This window comes from Cajanus cajan, chromosome 6 (assembly GCF_000230855.2).
Source record: "Cajanus cajan strain Asha chromosome 6, NIPB_CcT2T_4, whole genome shotgun sequence".
NCBI classification, from domain to species: domain Eukaryota; kingdom Viridiplantae; phylum Streptophyta; class Magnoliopsida; order Fabales; family Fabaceae; genus Cajanus; species Cajanus cajan.
Window position 1 is genome coordinate 54,272,170 of NC_138522.1, and position 16,641 is coordinate 54,288,810.

The window sequence follows — 16,641 nt, forward strand, 5'->3', positions numbered from 1 at the left end:
CTTTTATTTAATATATATATATATATATATATATATATATATATATATATATATATCAACTAGTGGAAAAAAAATCCATTTTAAATTTCATATTACGTGATTCCCTTTAATCAATTTTTCCCTTCAATCTAACCTTCTATTTTTATTTTTAAATAGTTTCATTAAGTTTAAATAAATTATCAATAGTTTAAAATAATCCTATGTCACAATTTAAATTATTTATTGATTAAAATATAATTTGTATATCTAGTGATATTTATTCATTATTGTAAATTTTAAACAGAATATAATTCATTTATTAAATATATATTTTTATCATAAATTTAAAACATGTAAAAAAAAACAATTTGTTTAGTGCTGTTTTAAATCATAAAAAGACAACCCTTGAAGTTAATTTTGACGTTTGATAAATTTCTCTTTTAATATCTTCACGAGGTACAAGTGTAGGCAACTTTTTTTAGTAACTCTAATACCACACATGACAGATTTATATGGTAATATGGATTATTGAAATCAACCAAACTTGTATATCATAGTTTAGAACATAATCCATTCATTGGCAAAGGATTGGGAGACAGAGGATCCCAATTCCCAACTCATCTTTTTTGGAAGTTGAGGAATTTTATGCCATAAGCAAAAACAAACATGAAAAGGAGAACCCAACCCAAGTGAACAACAATAACCACTGGGAGGAAGCTATACTCATAACCAAAGTTTTTCTTAATAAGTTCTTTCAGTTCTATATTTTCAGCTCCTGGGATTTCCACTTGTGCATTTTCATTACCAAGTTGAGAGGCAACAAGGCCATAGAGTGTCCAAGAATTAGGAGTAGCCCAATAGTACCATCTCCACCATATAGGAATTTCCTGCAACATTTAACGCAAGTGCCGAATGAAAAAGAACCTCTTTTCCAACATCAAATTATGAATGAATCAATATATGAAAGTGGGAGATAAACGTACCGTCCTAGGAATCATAAAGCCAGAAAAGACGTTCCAGACGCTCAAGAATAAGGAATTGCAAACGGAAGCTATTTGGTAACTCGGGGTTAGGGAAACAATCATCATTCCATATAATGTGTAGTAGATTAAACACATGACCATGAAGTACAAGAACGAAAAAAATTTCGCTGCCTTCCATTCTAACCCCATCATGGAGTACATAATGAGACAATAGATGACCGATTGAATGGCGTTATAAATTGCCTCTATTAACACCTAGACAATCAATGAAGTACACTAGTATAAGAAATCTATCGAGCAATTTTCTCCAATAAAGATACATGAAATAAACAATAATTGAATTTGTAATTAGTTTCTTGTTAAAAATCACTATAATTATACCTGACTAATTGCATAGGACAATGTTGAATACATCCCCGCCGCTTTTTCACGATACAATACAGTTCTTTCTATGTCAACTATGGGTTGCACTCCCATAGTGTTCATGGTTCCAAGGAACATCACAGCAGAGTACATGGATCCTAAAAAATCTAATAAATCTTGTTGCTTTTTGCTGACAATCAAATTAGTTTAGCAAACATAATCAGTCAATATTAACTCGAAATTCGCAAGGTCAATATCATAGCAAATACACTTGTAACACTTAAGAGCAAAGCCTTATTTTATTTTCAATATTATAGACAAATAAATTGACTACATAAATTATTAATTAACTTACATATTTTTGGCTTTTTTCCAGAAGATTAGACCAAAGAGTATCCCAAGGACTATTGTGAAGAAGTATCGAACGGCATTGTACGGAGGATTTCTCCAATAGGACCAATATTGTTTCCAAAAACAAGCTTTCAACTGAACAAAGAATGATTGGGAATATTTGGATGGGAAGCTCAAGTCATTGGAACCTACTGGTGGAGTACTGAGCTCTTTGATAAGCTCTTGATTCCTTCTGCAGAAAGTACCAAGAAAACAAAGTTATCATTCGCAAAGCTAGAATTCTTGTACTTTACCATATAACCCTGCATAGTAGTAAATAATCAGAAAGGAATAAACTTACTGGTAGAGAGTAGAGTTAGCATAAATCTCCACAAAATCTATGCCAAGTTGAGCCTCAATTGAAGCAGTGGTAACCTCAAGCATCCATGTGGCAGGATTATAGCCATCCTTGATTTTTGGAACACCTTCAATACACTGAAGCAAATATGCATATTATATATAGATAAAAAAAAAAGTTTGCCATTGAAATTTTAAGTTTCCCATTCAAAACATAAAGCAAGGAATCAAGAACTCTTGAAATGATAGACAGATAAAAACTTCAATACTTACTTCGAAATATTCTATGAGCTTATGTGAATGATGACCAAGAGGTCCAGCATAAATAACTTGTCCTCCTCTTTTCATCAAAAATAACTACAACAATGAAGAAATCAAATTGAACATCTTATGCAATACAGAGAAACAATCAACTAAAGAAATAACACATTTTGCATAGAACTCTAATCATTTCATGTTCCAAATGAACCTCATCAAAAGCTTCAAAAATGTCTATGCTTGGTTGGTGAATTGTGCACACAACGGTTCTCCCAGTGTCCACTGTGTTTCTCACAGTTCGCATGACAATAGCAGCAGCTCTAGCATCAAGGCCAGATGTTGGTTCATCCATGAAGATAATTGAAGGGTTGGCAACCAATTCTACAGCAATAGTAAGCCTTTTCCTTTGTTCTGTTGATAAGCCATCCACTCCTGGAAGACCCACTAGTGCATTTCTGATTGTGTTAAGCTCAACCAATTCCATAACTTGTTCAACAAACATCTAAATCACCCAACAAAAATAGGACAAAATCAACATTAAAAAATAAAAATAATTAAAATTTAATTTATTCGTTATGGCCAAGAAAATATAACAAAGTTTGTCCCCCCACACCTTTCGCGTTTGTTCATTTACATCTGAAGGAAGGCGAAGCCATGCTGAAAATAATAGTGATTCATATACAGTAATATTTGGAGAATGAATGTCATTCTGTTCACAATAACCACTAACACGAGCAAATGTTGCTTGGTTCTTTGGGTAACCCGAGATGTTAATACTTCCTTCAATGTATCCACCTGTTTTTCTTCCAGCCAACACATCCATAAGGGTTGTTTTCCCAGCACCACTAACACCCATAAGTGCTGTCAATACGCCTGGCCTAAATGCACCACTGGCATCATGTAGTAGTTGAAGTCTATCATCGTTTATTCCTTGACTTTTCATTTCCTGATACCATAAAACAAAACCAAAAGCTTTTTACTATAAACAATTCCCAATAATGTTCACAAGAGGCCTGAAGTTCAAAGTTTCTAAGAAAAACTTAAAACCATTTTGATCAACATATAAAACCATTAATTTCAATTAGAAAATTTACATAATTCCAAGTAAAAAACTAGAAGAGAAATAATAACACACTAACATACTCTATTATTGATTAAAAGTTATTGTTTTTTTTAAAAGTCTGACTTCTTATTTATGAATCTTTTTTTTGTTTTATAAGTTTTAATAAATTCTAACTAATTAAAAATAATGTGGTAAGTAATGCATTGCTTTTCCTTAAAACAAAAAATACTGTGTTACTATATGCATTCAAGAAAGGGAAGTTCCCAATGAAGTCAAAGTTGTTGGTCAGAGCATGACCGCTCCATGTTATTATGTGTTGAAAATATTGTAATACGTACACACCACATTTTTAGTCTACTTATTTTAGGAAGTATGAGAGAAAAACTGATCTCAATGAAAGTGATATTACAATATCATCGGAAGGCATGTGATTGTAATGTTTGAATTCATCAACTTACGCTAGGCATGTCTACATAGTACTCCACATGATTGAATGCAAGTGAAAGAGGTTGAAATGGCAGGACCATTCCTGTTCTTCCTTGACGAGAAACATTTCTCATTTCCTTATCTATACCTGTTCGCCAATAAGGTAAAAAATTTAATGATACAGTCAGTCAATAATTTGAATTGCACAAGAATAATTCGCGATTATTTTTATCTAAAAAATGATGCAATTGCAATGTCATTAAAACATGATATGCAGTTCAAAATCTCAAATTCATAAAGTAGAAATAGCGCAACTAAAAACTTGAATAACACTGAAATACACTTAAATGACCAAGAATTACCTTCAGTGGCATGTTGTCTGGAGATTGAATTTCCACTCTTCTCGTCATCTTCATCTGTAATGAATGCTTTTGAATTGCCAATAGCTGAAATTTTGGTTTGATTAAAAAGGTTTAGTATCGTTGGAAATTCCATTGATTTTCATACTATTAAAATCAAATTGATATATCTTACCATTCATAAAAGTTAATGCAACAACGCTGAGAATGTTGAAAAGAAGAACAAACCCAAACAAGGCTCCAATGCATATCCAAAACCAATATTCATCACGGTAAAAGCCTCTAGCCTTGAGAAGTACTTTCCCAACTGTTGGTTCATCTATTCTAGGGTCCGTATTTGGCTACAAAATATACAAACATATTTGACCATGTTTAGACCTTTTTGAAGTAATCTAGCCTCATTGTAAAGTTTTTCATGCTTAACATAGGCAGTGAAAAATAAAAGGATTGAGAAAAATGTTTCTTACTTTACTCCATCTTTCATCTAAAAATTCATTTATTACAATAGCAGTCTGACCATACATCATAGGAGAAGCATAATATCCCCATGAAATCCATGGTTTGATATTATCTGCAAGTATAAAAGAAAAGTTGCCGAAATAAAGATGAGTAAGAAACATAGCAAATTCAATTTAAATGTTAAAATTTAAAATTTCCATAGACTAAAAGATTAAGAAATGAATGATGATGTCTTACCCTTGGCAACAATAAATCCTCCAAGCAAAAATACTAGTTGATAAGTCAAGCCACTCAGTATATTGGCAACAACATTTGATCTACCAACTACACCAACGAGCCGAAATAGAGAGACAGACATCTGATGAATGCCAAACAATGCCAAGAATTGTTTGAAAAATCTGATGAAATAGAAGGATCGGAGTGAATTTCATAGTTTTCATTGTATATTAATAATAACTATTATTACCACAAAGCCAAAGTAAAATAATAAAACAATCGAAAAGAGTAAATAGTTTATATATTGATTTTACCTGTCAGTCAAATTGGCATTCTCATGTATGATAACTTTATTGATTTTTATAAATTATTTTAAAAGTTACATTTATTATGATTTCTAATTCCTTGGCGGTATAAAATCTTTTACATTGCATAGAAATTAACATCAGTTAGAGTGGGAAAAGTAAGACTATATTTAGAAAAGGCAAACCAAGAATACCTGCTAGCTGAAGGAGCAAAACCAATTGTGTAGTATGTGAGCACAGTCCATATTCCTGTTTCTAGAAAGGAAATAGGGATCCCGAGAATCCATATGGGTAACCCGAATGCCCATCCAGGGTAGAACATGAAATCCCTTTGTTTGTAAAACACAGGAAGCCTGGAAACAATCATGGCTTGTTCTGAGAAGCCATTGAACATCATGTTCACTAGAGAAAAAAATAGTGCTCCAAAGAACTTATTTCCATCTTCAACAGATCCCACTGGCATTTTAGTTCTAAGGAACACAGTAAAGCCTAAAATAGATAAGATTATTAACTGTGATATCCTATAGACGTAGAGAAACATGTTGCGTTTCATAAGCAACCATTCTCTTGAGAAACATGCCTTCAGTAGTTCCATATTTGATATACCATATTTGTCTTTAACTAAGGCAGCACGATGGGTTTGTCTCTTATCATAAGGAACCTTAAACTCTGTTGCAAGTTGTTCTCCAATGTGAAACGATTGGAAGGACTCCGCAAACTCAGGAACTGAAACATATCTATAAGGTTCATCATTTCTAAACCAATACTGTGGTTGATCTTTCTTAGATGTTACTTCTTGTAAAAAGTCAGCAACTCCCTTTCTTGGTGGACATTTGAAACCCATGTTTTCAAAGAACTCTAGCACATGTTCACGGGGACCTTGGTAAACAATATGACCGTCTGAAAGTAGGATAATGTCATCAAATAGTTCAAATGTCTCTGGTGCTGGCTGTAGAAGAGAAATCACCATGGTTCCATCCATTATATGAACCATTTGCTTCATGAACTCGCATATTTGAAAAGTGGTTGAACTATCCAACCCTGTTGATATTTCGTCCATAAAAAGTGCCTTTGCTGGTCCTACTAGCATTTCCCCTATACCCAATTACAATTGAAATAGTAAGTATATATTCAATGTACAACTTGTTAGTTGCAAAGTTCTAAGTCATTAATCATAAAAGAAAAACATTAGAAGAAAGAACTATATTTTTTACACTAATTGAACTAAATTATTTTCAATTTCATAATTTATTTATATATTTATTCTAAGGATGTAATAATAAATTATTTTACTTTTCCTCCTTGCTTTAATTTGTAAAAAATAAGTATCTAATTGACCTGTTGTGACACGCTTTTTTTGTCCACCAGAGATACCCCTTCTCATGTTATCACCAACCATAATATCAGCACAAATATCCAATCCAAGTATCTGTTGAAATACAAGAGAAATTAATGTAAATAAAAAATGTTTAAGCATATATAATATAACTCTAATTTCTTAAAATATGACCTTTGTTTGTTTCAATTTCCTTGAATTTTATTTTTATCTCTAAAAATAATTAAAAAAATTATGTGCTTATAGTCTTTCATACAAACTTTAATCAAATAGAATCTTAAAAAAAATTACATTTTTTTATATAAGAACTAAAATAGAAATCATTATATTTTAAAGAAAATATATTTAAGTCTGAAAATGAATAGATAGAAACCAGAGGTAATACTAGTTAACATGAAGTTGAGTCAACAATGTTACAAACCTTGAGAACATAATCTGTTTGCAAATTGTGTTTTTGACCCGATATGGCTGTAGCCTTCATAAATGCATCAATCTCAGGATCCGGCTTGATTCCTTCTTGTTTCTCCCGACGTAAAAGTTCTTCCACCATATGATACCTTGTGCCAACTCCTAGACAACGCCCTGAAAAATCTAAGGTCTCTCTCACTGTCATCTCTCCGTAGTGAAGGTCATGTTGACCAATATAGGCACAAGTTTTTTTAGCAACAAATTCATTTAGTTCATGGCCACAATAAGTGATTTTCCCAGAGACCTGATCATCGTAGCATACATTTGTCGTGGATAAAAAAAAATTACACGTGAGTTGATAAGAACTGATTAAGAAGAAATTATTAATTGAATGGAACCAAACAAACAAAATAAAATGAGTGAACCTTTAATTCCGGGTCAAGCTTCCCTGCAAGTGCTAGTAGTAATGTTGTTTTCCCTGCACCTGGCGGGCCTAGTAGTAGGGTCATCCTGATTTTACCATGTTTAATAAAATAGGAATAAGAATGTTATTAGTATTAGGCATCTCTTATCATAGGTCCATCATACTATTATTGATATATTTTTATTTACTTGTAATAATAATAAATAAATATAGATAATATTTATTTTAGGTAAGTTCTAGAATGGAGATTGTTATAAATATATTGAGTGTGTGTTTCTCTTATAAATATATTATATCTCTTTATCAAGAATATCAATATAAAAAAATTACTTTTTTTTATATATAATTTTGTTAATGATAGAATATTAGGGATGATAATAGAAAAGTTAACTTTACTCTATCAAATGATGCTTTCAAAATCATACACTTTAAATGTCATTAAATAAATAATAAAATATAAATATAAAAAATCTTATTTTGTATATATAAAAATGTAATTTTTTTCTATAACTTATTGTCGTAAATAGATAAAAAAATTAAACTTATTATTTTTTATTCTTAAAGATTATCAATGAGTTACCTTGAAGGTTTGACGATTCCACTAACATCTTTAAGAATAGTAATCTTTTTTTTCTTGGAAGGTGCGAGGCGGAACAATTCAAGAATCCTCTTTTAACCACAACAAATGAATAAAATACAATTATTTAAAGTTAAATAAAATTAATAATATATCAAATTTAACAAAATCATAGATTCATTAGTAACATCATATGGTTAAAATTAGTCTAAAAGAATTGTACAAAGAACCTCAAAAGTGTTGAGGGTGGCATTAAGCAGGGTAGGAAGTGCTCTAGTTCCAAAATGTACATTTCCCTCCACAGATACTTTCTCGTATCTGACTTCTATTTTTGGAATTTCAATTCCCACCCTGTATTACAAATGTTAATAAAGTGAGAAAAGAAAAAAAAAAGTCCTACTAATATATAACATTGACCACTTTCTTATAATAATTTATAACAACTATGATGATAATATATTCTTAGTTCTTATTTCTATATTTTCTTGAACTATTTGACTTTTCAATTAATATTACAAATTATACCAATATTATATTTGTATTGAATATAAAAAAAAGTCATTTCATTAATGAGATATAAAAAAATATTCCACTAATTACAAATAAAATTAAACTTTAAAGAATAAAAAATGTTAACAAATTATTGATAGAACATATTTTTATACTAATAATAATAATACTTTATATAATTCAATTAGTCCAATAAATTGCATTGATTATTGTAAAGTATATACCTTTTAATTCTATCAGTGAGTCTAAGAAGAAATTTCTCATTGTCATCATCAACAAATTTGAGTACACTCTCGAGCAGCTGCTTCTTGTCTTGCATGCCTAGATGAGTTACATCAACAGGACAATTCACAACCCTTCCATTATCAAGCACAATACTCATCATGCCTTTTCTCATGCGATCCAAAGTAGGCAAACGCTCTATAGCAGCCCATTTGAGAGCCTCCTCTTGTTCGTGTTGGCTGCGTGCACTGCCCCTTATATTGAACACATCCGAAGAAGCTGTCCAATCTGTCCTAAGACTTCTGGAGGACCAGCTCTGGCTCTTTCCTTTCCCCATCATCAAATCATCTCTTGTCAGCGATGTTGATGCCATCTTAGTCTCCAACACTACGATAGTGTATATATGTATTATATATGGCACTGGCTCCTAGGTATCGATCTCGAATATCACGTTCACATTCACATATGAAACACCGTTTAGAGTTTCAAAGGAGAGGGTGATGAATGTGTGTCTCAAATGTCGCGTACATAAATTAATTAAGTACTCTGATCAAAAGGAGAGGTGATGACAAATGGTGTGTAGTGTCGGTCTATATGTATGCATGGATCAGAGAGTTGTAGTTATGAACAATGTTGACCGTTCATTCAATTGATTCACACTTTCATAGTGATTACTGATTATATACCTTGGTCAAAGAACAGAGTGAGTAAATATTAAATTTTTTACACCTTTTCTAGAATTTTATAACTAATATATTAAATGAAAAATATTGAAAATATCAAATACAATTAATACATATGATAAAAAATATAATACAAATTAAAAGAAAAAAATACTTAATATTGTAAAAAAAAAATGAGATGTGAAAAATTGATAAATGATACTATTGTCAACCTTTTTTAACACGTAATCATAAGCTGTGATCGTCTGATAAATGGTAACAAGCATCTGTTTTCCTTAATTACTTGTTAGAAATTATTATAACATTCGTGCCTTATATTTCATGTATGTGGATATGCCGGGTTTAAATAAAGAGTTGATTTTATGTCTTCATTAATGAAACTTTCTTGTACGTTAATTGCCTATTGAGACTAAGAGAATAAGAAAATAATAGTACTTTATTAAAATAAATTATTTTTAATATTATAAATTTTAATTAAAATAAAAATGAAACGTAAGACATATGTAGTAAAAAATAATGTTGCTATTTATATGAAAATCGACATAATTAAGTAATTAATAAGTAATATTATTCAAGGATACATAAATATTTTTTATTTAATTTTAGATGACATTTTAATGAGTGAATCAATATTATTTGATTTTGAAAATTAAAAGAACATGATTATTGAAAATTTTAAATTATTTTTGTGTGTGTCCACGTGTAAGTGTGGAAAGAGGTCTTGGAAATTCTCAGATACTAGTTAAAACAATTATTATCCCATAATTGAAAAAAAAAAACAAAGAGTAAAATAATATAAATTTATAAATGTGGAAAAGTTTGAAGCATTAGTTTTACATTCATATAATAATAATACTTTTAAAGTTGTAAATTAAATTATTTTTAAAAAAAACTTATTATTAATAATTATATTTAACAAATATAAATATTATATATATATATATATATTTCACATTTTATATACTAGAGGAAATGAGGTACTACTTCCTTGGTAATTAAAAAATAAATAAAAAATAAGTAAAGAGTAAATAAGAAAGAGTGGAGAAAAAAGTAAGTAGTTACTTTTGTTTTAAAAAAATAGTAAAAGAAAAAGTGAAGAAAAAAAGGTCACTTTTATTTTCTTAAAAAGAATGTGGAATAGTTATTTTTCTTTTAAATTTCACTCTTTAATAACTAAAATATATATTATTTTTATAGTATAAAAATTCAAAATAAATAGATATATGAAAATGAGTTATTGTATTTATAATACTACATGTTATATATATATATATATATATATATATATATATATATATATATATGTGTGTGTATTTATCTTGTCATGGGATATTGTATAAATGTTTATTTCACAAAGTTTAAATATTATTCTAGTCTAATAATATTTAAAAAAAGTTAAAACATTACAAATACTAAGGATTAAAATTTATAAAACAGTAATTAAAATATCAATAAAAGATACAATAACTCAAATTAAATAAATAAAATAGTGTAATTTAGAATTTTAAGTTAAAATTTTTATTAAAATAATTATATATAAATAAAGGTGTAAGATGAGATAGATATATAATACTTTGTGAATCAATCTCCACCCTCTCCTTTATTTCTACAATATTTTATCCTTCCATTAAAAATTCTATTTTGTAAATACTTATAAGATTCAAGTACATTTTGTTATCTTATAAAAAAAATTGAAGGAAAAAGAGATATAGAAAAAAAAATGATAACCTAATCTATTATTTGTTTTAGTAGAGAATCAGAAGAAAATAAAGGAAGAGAGAGAAGTAGAAGAGAAGTAGTAATTTTATGTTCTTTACAAAGAAAAATAGGTAGAGAGAAAAGTGATTATGATATCCAACTAAATATAAAATCTCATCTTACATGACAAGAAAATTGACAAAATTGAAAGAGTTTCGGCCAAAATTACATAAATATTATTATTATAATTATATAATTTATGTATTACGAAAATGAAACTTTTGAAGAAAAAGATTGGCAAAAATTATTTTTTCATAAATATTAAAGTTAAAAATATTTTTTTATTTTTTATATGAAAATATTTTTTTGTTTTTAAAAAATATTAATTATGCTATATTATATATATATATATATGAGTTAATCACATATACATTGTTAGTGTAAAATTTTTTATACTGACAATCAATTATGTCTTTTAATCGTGTCATGTCACTGTTAAAAGTAAATATGTTTATAATGATATGACACAATTAAAATATATAATTAGTTGCCCGTGTAAAAAAACTTTACACTGACAATATATAGGTGATTAACTATATATATATATATATATATATATATATATATTTATACAAAAAATAACGATAAATATGTTTTTACAAGAAAATGTATTTTCTTTCTCTTCACTTTTTTATCCAACCAAATAAATAAATAAAATTCTCTTCTACTTCTCTCCTATTTCTTTCAATCCAAGCATTTTCTATTCATTGAGTCCATTTTTTAAAAGTAAAAAAAAAATAGTGTTTTTAAATAAATTATTTTAAAAGAAATAATTCTTTAAGAAATAAATATGAGTTACTTCATAAAAAATATATATAATTGTTTATTTTCTTTTTATAAAATAAATAAATACATAAAAAATAAATAAGTAATTATTTTTTACTAAAAAAAAGCATTTTTATATGAATTTTTTTATATAAACAAATTCATTATCTATTCTCTCTTATTGTTTTATATCCTACTTCTTTCTTCATTACTTCTCTCTTTACCCAATCAATACATAAAGTGTGATACTCTTTCGGTATTTTTTTTTATAAGAATTAAATCAGAGAAGTTGATTTGAATTTTTTTCCATAAAATTTAATATAAAATATCTCATGCATTAATATATATTTTTTATAATGATTTCTTTAATTATGAATCTTTTTATTTATGTTCAATAAATAATATGTAAGAATAGATACATTATTGTATTATATTTTATGGAGTCTAATTTTGTCCATGGAAAATTTTTTGGAAACCTTATGTTGTCCTTTTACATTCTTAGTAAAAAAACACTTAAAACAATATAAATAAATATTTTAATAATAATAAATATTGAAGGAATTTAATATTTGAAAAAATAATATATTTCATTAATTGTTAAGAGTAATTTTTCTTTTATAAGAATTAAATTAGAGAAGTTGACTTTTTTTTTTATAAAAATTAATATAAATATCTCATGCATTAATATTTTTGTAATAATATCTTTAATTATGAGTCTTTTATTTATATTCAACAAATAATATGAAAGATACCTTAATGTTTTATATTTTATGGGAGTCTAATTATGTCTATGAAAAGAATTTTGAAAACCTTATGTTCTCCTTTTACATTCATAGTAAAAAAATATATTTCAAACAATAAATGTTTACTAATAGTAAAGATTGAAAGAATTTAATATTTGAAAAATAAGAGTATATTTCATTAATTGTTAAGAGTAATTTTTTAAAAACATAAACTTTGGGCAATAATATATAAGAGAAAGATCATATTTTATTTAAAAGAATCATAATTAATTAATTTTAATTTTGACTAATTAATTAAAAGTGAGTACTTAATAAGGTATAACATGCGCTTGGGCATGTTCGAAACTCGTAGATATAATAATTGGATAGATCAATTTTTATTATTTTTAATAGGTTCATATATAATATGAATTTTGTTTTTGAAGTAATTCGATAATTTGATGTGAGTATGAATTTTATAATAGCATTTGTTTCAATTTTTTTATAAAAAAAATAAGAAATACTAATGAATATAGAATTATTATACTAATAAATTTATTTTCATAAAATATTTATAAAGAGAAATGGTTTTGTTTAGTTGCTACAACGGTTAAAGTTTTTAACATTAACTATAAAGATCTTAAATTTATGTTTTTTTTTTTACTATTAGGATAATAATAATATTGATGACAACAAGAAAGATAATAATAATAATAATGGAGATAATAATAATGTGATGGCAATGTAGAAAAACAATGATTGTAATATGAATAATGACAATAATATAATAAAGGTAATTATATTGGCAGTAGTAATATTTGGTAATTTTATTTGTAATGTTTTAAATTAAACTATATATTTTAATTTAAAATATTTATTTGTTAAGTAAAATTAAATTAAATAAGAGGAAGTATTAGGGGTATTCCAACCTATATACACAATAGAATCAAAATAAGTAGTGAACATTTGACATCAAGAAGTATTTAATGAAAACAAAACAATAAATACATACTTCCTAAAAATATTTTTAATTTAAAGATTGAGATTAAATATTTTTATTGTCACATAAAAATATTATTATGATAATATATGTTCACAACTATATATATAAAAAAATTACTTATACTACAAGAGTAAATCTTAGATCTATTTCGATTTATAACTTTTATTCTATATCAAATTTTAATAATCTAATAATTAAATTAAAGTTTTTAATGTATAAATTAAGTGTGTAATTTTTTAAAAAATTTGAAAACTATATAATATTTTATTTTTTTAATTCAAATTGATAAATAATTATAAAAATATTTTATATATTAATTTAAATTTATATAAGAAAGTAACTTAAAATTTTAAATTGTTTAAAAAATTTGTAAAATTAATTTATATATTAAATTTTTTTAATTCATCAAACTTGTTAAAATTTAATGTAAATCATACTAAGTAAATCTTTCTATTTATATATAATAAAAAAAAAAGTAAGTTCTGTCATAGACAGATGCGACCTAATAACACTACATCGACTTTTTCCTTTCAAACTGTTGCAAAATTATTTTATTTTATTTTTCATAAAATTTATAATTATAATAATCAAATAGTTACAACGAGTATAAATTCTAATGTGAAATAATAGTAAGAAAATTATGATCAATATACTAAATTTATTACGACAAATATATTGTAGATTCTTTTTAATTTTATTTCATCCAAGATATTTTCTATTGATAAAAACAAATTACTATACTTATTTTATAATAATTAAAATAATTATAACTATAGTAAATATATTTAATAGTATTAATCGATAGATATTTCAATTTGAATTAGGACTAATATGTTGGAAAGTCATTATATTTTAATTTTATTGAGAGTTCTTTTTATGTTTATATACCAACAATTAAAACTAAAAGTCTCGTATATGCTCATCATCTTCAATTTGCTCCTTAAATCTATTTAAGGTTATAACATATCATGATACTTAAAGGGTTTACCTCTTCATCAATGTGTTTTAAGTTAGTTCTTAGTTAATGTGTTGCATATTGATATTACAAGGAATGTTATATATAAGGATATATAAAAAATGTTATTATAAATATAATATATATAAATATAAATCTATTTGACATATATTTATATTTAATGTTAATAATTATATCTCATTATATCTTATATATATATATATATATATATTTTAATAAATATGAGAATATATTTACTATCATATAGTTAAATAAAAATAGTTCTTAATGATAAATATCTCACATGTATTATTATGATACAATTTTTTCTTGTAGTGTGATATTTCATATTATTTTTTGTTTCATCTTATTTACACAATTTTTTTAAGGATCTATGAGAAAAAAAATAAGAAATTAGAAAACTAATATGGCATCCAAAAAAATGTTACATTTCTAGAGTTGAAAATGAATATAAAAAAAAACGAGAAAAAAAAATGAAACACAGTCAAATGGACCAAACGTAAAAAAAGAAGAAAAAAGAGGAAAACAAATACTTTCGTACTCATGATATAGAGTTTAATATTTTATCTTCATAGTCGCAATGCTTTTACTGAGAGGGGGAAAAAATCCCCTTGTATTTTATAAGGAAAAGAAAATGAGATAAAATATGTAAAAAAAAAAGGAAGAAGAAAAGTTATAACTGATTGAATGGGATAAAAAGAAGGATTTAAGAAAAACTAGATTTGTTATCGGGAATGGAGTTATTTTGTTACTCACATGATATTATGTGAATTATAAAGATGATGAGAATATTTAATATTTTTTTATAAATAAAAATATTAGTTAATCTTAATTTGGTTATAATCAAAGAATACATGAATAAATATGTTATAAATTATATGTTTTTGGATTTGTCTTTTCTAAAATGATGAGAATATTTTAAAGAATAAAATATAACAATGTTGATTAAAAAATTATTGATTGAAATAAAATTAAATATATAAATAATAAATTTTATAATTAATTATAATATTTCTCGATATTTTTTTTAATCAAAGATTATTATTACACCTTATTTTTAAGGTGAAATATTTTTATTTTAGATGAATCAAACTCATTTTTGTATATATTTTTTAAATTATATTTAAAGATTATTTTAAAAAAGTATTTATGTATTAGTAGCTTTTCTATGATATGTACTAACAACTAGGTGTTTTTTATATATAGGACATGGCTGAATATATATATATATATATATATATATATATATATATATATATATATATCGAAAGGAATTTTTTTTAAGTCAAATTTACAATTTTTATATATAAATATCAATGTTTGTTGATAATTAATAATTAATATTATTTTATTATGTGTTTATAATTTTCTATATTAATGTTAATAAGTCACAATTATTTACATGTTTTACTATATTTTGTTTAATATTTATAATTGTCAATAATTAATAAGTAATATAATTAATTATTAACATTTTGTTATGTTTCTTATATTAATATATTAAGATAATCGATAAATACAATAAACTAATAAAATATATAAGTATATGTCAAGTTTTTATTATATTAATTTAGTATATAGTGAATATATATATATATATATATATATATATATATATATACTAAATAGAAAAAATATTTACATACATGAAAATTTTGTTATATACGTGGATTTTTTTTTAAATATCTCTTTTATAATAGACAAATAAACTAACTAATAATTTTTATATGCGATAAATAAAAAATATACAAATTTTTATATAAATTTACAATAATTTGCATACTACAAAATAAACTTTCTTTGTATATGGATGCTTGAATATTTCTGTATTCTAAAATTTTTATCATAGAGAAAATATTTTAATATGAAATTACAATAAAAGAATACATATTTATTATAATAACTTAAAAAATATTTTAAAAAATAACTTAAAAATTACCTTCTCATTAAGTAGCAACAACTCAATATTAGAGGTTATGCCATAATTCATAATTTCAACATCTTTTTGTCAGACTTTCATAATTTCATGTGATCTGAAGATCAATTTATTTTAAAAAAAAGTTAGCATAAAAAAACCTAGATAACCTTAATTTTTTTTTTTTTTGCATTGAAGCAAATGAAACAAAAAATAAACACAATATTAATAATATAATGAAATA

At 25.3% G+C, this 16,641-nt stretch overlaps 1 protein-coding gene across 1 annotated transcript; it reads right to left on the bottom strand.

Moving 5' to 3' along the window:
* Window positions 1–432: 432 nt before the first annotated feature.
* Window positions 433–9,485, bottom strand: LOC109796083 (ABC transporter G family member 39). The gene is made up of 20 exons (XM_020355710.3): window positions 8,578–9,485; window positions 8,074–8,194; window positions 7,847–7,935; window positions 7,268–7,352; window positions 6,856–7,146; window positions 6,437–6,527; window positions 5,293–6,193; window positions 4,815–4,975; window positions 4,586–4,689; window positions 4,294–4,459; window positions 4,122–4,205; window positions 3,792–3,907; window positions 2,884–3,216; window positions 2,482–2,772; window positions 2,286–2,369; window positions 2,017–2,150; window positions 1,681–1,908; window positions 1,344–1,515; window positions 963–1,217; window positions 433–866 (listed from the first exon to the last, which is right to left on the bottom strand). Exons 1-20 carry the CDS (start codon window positions 8,946–8,948, stop codon window positions 597–599), a joined length of 4,347 nt encoding a protein of 1,448 aa, XP_020211299.1. The 5' UTR covers window positions 8,949–9,485; the 3' UTR covers window positions 433–596.
* Between the last annotated feature and the right edge of the window lie 7,156 nt (window positions 9,486–16,641).